This window comes from Lolium perenne, chromosome 2, assembly GCF_019359855.2.
Source record: "Lolium perenne isolate Kyuss_39 chromosome 2, Kyuss_2.0, whole genome shotgun sequence".
Classification (NCBI taxonomy): Eukaryota; Viridiplantae; Streptophyta; class Magnoliopsida; order Poales; family Poaceae; genus Lolium; species Lolium perenne.
In genome coordinates this window covers 291008023-291012047 of record NC_067245.2, presented here as the reverse complement: position 1 = coordinate 291012047, position 4025 = coordinate 291008023, and the positions used below count along the sequence as shown (strand labels likewise).

Sequence of the window (4025 nt, the reverse complement as noted above, 5' to 3'; positions counted from 1 at the left end):
ATGATCTCATGGTCTAAGGATTAGGTTACTATGTATCTTAAAGCTTGTAGCAAAACGAACTTAATGACTTGATCATATGCTACGTTTACTATGGGTGTATGTCCATCACATCATTCATCTAATGATATGATCTTGTTATTAATAGCATCCAATGTTCATGATCAGGAAACCATATGATCATCTATTAATCAACAAGCTAGTTTAACAAGAGGCTTACTTGGGACTTTTTTATGTTTAGAAAACACATAAATATTAATGTTTCCGGTTAATACAATTATAGCATGGGATGTAAACATTTATCATGAACACTAAGATATAACAATAAACATTTTTATTATTGCCTCTTGGGCATATCTCCAATAGGATGCGGCGGATCTTGGCCCAAGATAGCACAGGGATGTCCCCCGGTCGACGTGCCACAACGACATGTGCCTCGCTGCTTGCAGCGGGCCTGTTCATCGACTCACAAAGCCTCGTTGGTGATTGTGCTATTTTAGATCTGGCAATGGTGAATACTCGGTGTCTCTTTTAACGCGCGTCTAGGCGGCGTTGGAGTTCGGCGGCCGCTAGCTTCGGTGAGTGCATGAAATCTTAGAGATAATTTTGTATATTTCTATCCTTTAGGTTTTTTCTGCAAAGTTTTCCGGACAACTGTTTTCTCCCGGTATGTCTGATAGTTTCCACTTGTTTACTCATGTAACTTGATTTTTATTATTGAAATACGTGGTTGCTCTGGGAAAAAAACTCCATATCCATTGCTTTGCTATCTTTCCTTATTTGATGTCCTTGTAGTGAACATTGTATTTCCTTTATGTAATAATGGAAATGGGATTATGCTGGTTGGAAATTCAAACTATCACACATGCATTCTCACAATTACACACAATATGCTTTGTTACATCATTTCATATACTTGGATTCGAGTGTTTATTTTTGAAAGGTAAGGTTACCAGCAACGACGTAGTTGGTGGTGGTGCTACAACTCACCCGAATCGTACATACATACACAAACAAAAACATTAGATAACACAATAGTGGAATACATGACACACATATATGCACCATATATGGTATGCCGTATACGAAATATATAGCCAGACCGCTAGCTGTTCTCCTCGTAAATTACACGAGGAGCAAGATACCGCCGGCCCCTTTATCATCCGAACACATAGCTGTTCTTGAGGGTCTTGAAAATAGTCTGCTTCTCCTCCATCACCTTCATCAACTCGGGCGCCGCATGCACGTACACAATCCAATCACCATCCCCGCGTGCGCTTGGCATCGGCATCACGTAGGCCGCGCCGCCGGGCCACGGGAAGTGATACGATGCGAACGCTGGCGTGCCCCACCCAAAGTCGGCCTCACCGATTGGGAAACCCATCCCCGATGACATGATGCACGTCATCGCCTCCACGCCACCTGTGCCACCGAAGTAGGCTCTAGACACGGCAGGTTCAGGGCGTAGTGCCTCTACCCAGTCGACCAATCCCCGAAAGTGCTCGTATGTCGCGGCCTCGCGCACCCACCGGTGCACGTCGCCGGCCACGTCGGCAAGAGACATGCGTCGGTGAAGATCGTCCATGCTGATGACACCGTATGGTATGGTCAACACATTGCCGAAGTAGGCCTTCATGGTGTTGTCTGGGAACGGGCAAATGCGAGAACGCCCATCCACCACCATTCCCATGCAGCACATACGCTCACATTCGGAGGCCGCTCTAGAGCAGAGCTGCCATAGGTGGGCCGTGAAGGCCTCGAGCTTTGTGCACCCGGGCCCGGCCGATGCCTGTAACGCGGCGACATCATCGGCGGATATATGGTAGATGCGGTTGACGGAGGTCGAGGCCGGAGGGAGAGGCGTTGAGCTGAGAGGGGAGAATAGACGATCGATCAGGGCATTAGTGAAAGGCGTGCGCGGTGATGGATCGCGCGGGGAGACTAGAGAGCGGCAAAAGGACGGGTCCGGAAGTGTGGAGCCACCGCGTGATACGGCGGCCCATGCGACTAGGAACATGTTGAAGGAGTAGGCGTCGCACACTCTGTGGTCGAAAGTGCAGCCAACGACGGCACCACCGCACTTAAACTTGGTGACCTGTGCGCACACGTACGTACCATGTGTGTGTAAGGGAAGGCAATTAGCAATAGTAGTTACAAACATTAAGTGTAAAAATAAATATTATAAGCTTCTATTCAAAGCATGTTGCACACACTTTTTCAAACAATTAACCATAGTACCATTGGATAAGAATAATCATTCGAGTATATTATTTGCTTTGAAGAGGGAGTATTTCGCAAAATACTACCCGAGACAAAAAAAAAGAAATAATACGTATGCTATTTTATTGCCAATTGTTGCTTAGAATAAAATTGGGACCTATTTTACACTTTTACATGATGCATCTATAAACTTTATATTTCAAAACAAGACATAGATAAAGGATCGATAGTATATACTACCTGAACAGATATCACACCAGCCTTTTTGGCGGGAACCAGCATCTGGACACCCTCGTCCACCATGCCAAGCCGGAGCTCCCGCAGCATGGCGTTGTCGGCGGTCGCCTCCGTAAAATCCACACCACGGCTGTGGCACAGCAGTTCCGGCTCCCCGGCGGTGTTGGCCACAACCTCCCCGGCAAGCGGGTAGTATTTGACGAGCACCTTGGCCAGCGCTTCCTTGAGAGTGGCCGCCATGGGCGCAGGGTGGAGGTAGCAGAAGAAGACGCTTACGTCGAGCGGCGGTAGGAGGAGGTCGAGGTTAGACAGCGGCATGCGGTGCTCCTGTATCGGTAGTGCTGGCTTCACCGTCGTCGTGGATGAATTCAGCACTAGCTCATGCCCACCGTGCACTTGGGTGGTTTCGTTTAACATACCGGGAGGAGTAGTCGAGTATTGAGGTGTGTAGCAACTCCTAGGGAGATCGGAGTGATAGTAGCTAGCTTAGTTATAGTTAACCCGGCGGGTTTCGAAGGCCAAACTAGATGATGGATGGCGTGAGGTTATTTATAGGATGGATGATAGCTTGTATTATGCGTATTCGCAATACATGCTCATGCTCAAGATGATTACCAAATGGTGTGTACTCCACTAGTAAACCTGCTTAAGATAGTCACCAACAGTCGACCACGAGTCCACGACCGTACCAAGTTCAACAAAAAAAAATTATGCGTGTACTTATCCGCCGCCGGTTACGCTGAACATTTACTTGTGCTACGCGTTCTTGTGCTTTTCCTACTAGTCATCACCCCTTGGCGTCCATCCCAGTTAACTCTTCCTCCCTTTGGGTTCCTATTAGGATCGGTATTGTAATTTACCTAAAAAAAGGGATCGGTATTGTAATTAATATTTAAACATCTAAAGCATATACACATACAAACTCGAGATGCATGCCTGCTTGCAGCCACTAAAGGAGATGACTGTTGCATAGATGCTGCTTGGTGATGTCGCTATACAAAATATCTCCCTCTCTAAAGGATCTTAAGTGCGTTGGTTGTTTATCTTTTTTAGTTGTTGTTGGTGTGAAAACTCCCATTTTTGTTAGTGGTGTGCTTTCACTGGTTTGCCATCTTCGGCTTCCCGGGTAAGAGCACTGTCGCCACTCAACTGGAGCCCCAGAGCATTGCCCGTGAAGAGAAAAAGGACTATTTTTTCCTTGAAAAAAGGTGATACAATTATTGAGGGTGATGATGCTCTGCTGGATCATACCACATCCTTTTACAAATATCTTTTTGGTCCTGTTGCTGACATTAGGCTAAACAATGAGATTTGGGAGGAGGAAGAAATTGAATAATTTTGATAGACTGGACATGTATAGGAGATTTTCCATGGAAGAAATTAAAGAAGTTATTGATCAGATGGAAAACAAATAAAGCTGTTGGTCCTGATGGGATTCCCATAGAATTTTATCGAACTTGCTGGGATATTGTTAAGCAGCATGTGATGGTTGTTTTTGATGATAGGTTTGAACACAAAATTGACCTGGATAGAATAAACTATGACATTATTACTTTGATTCCAAAATCTGT

General features: G+C 45.7%; 1 protein-coding gene across 1 annotated transcript; it reads right to left on the bottom strand.

Moving 5' to 3' along the window:
• Window positions 1–983: 983 nt before the first annotated feature.
• LOC127336277 (coniferyl alcohol acyltransferase) lies at window positions 984–2976 on the bottom strand. Its single transcript, XM_051363068.2, has 2 exons — window positions 2458–2976; window positions 984–2092 (listed from the first exon to the last, which is right to left on the bottom strand). Exons 1-2 carry the CDS (start codon window positions 2869–2871, stop codon window positions 1157–1159), a joined length of 1350 nt encoding a protein of 449 aa, XP_051219028.1. The 5' UTR covers window positions 2872–2976; the 3' UTR covers window positions 984–1156.
• Between the last annotated feature and the right edge of the window lie 1049 nt (window positions 2977–4025).

Coding starts and splice junctions, on each gene's coding strand:
- LOC127336277 (XM_051363068.2), bottom strand. CDS start 2,871: ATGTTAAACGAAACCACCCAAGTGCACGGTGGGCATGAGCTAGTGCTG. Junction 2,093..2,457: donor CTGGTGTGATATCTGTTCAG/GTAGTATATACT, acceptor GTGTGCGCACAG/GTCACCAAGTTTAAGTGCGG.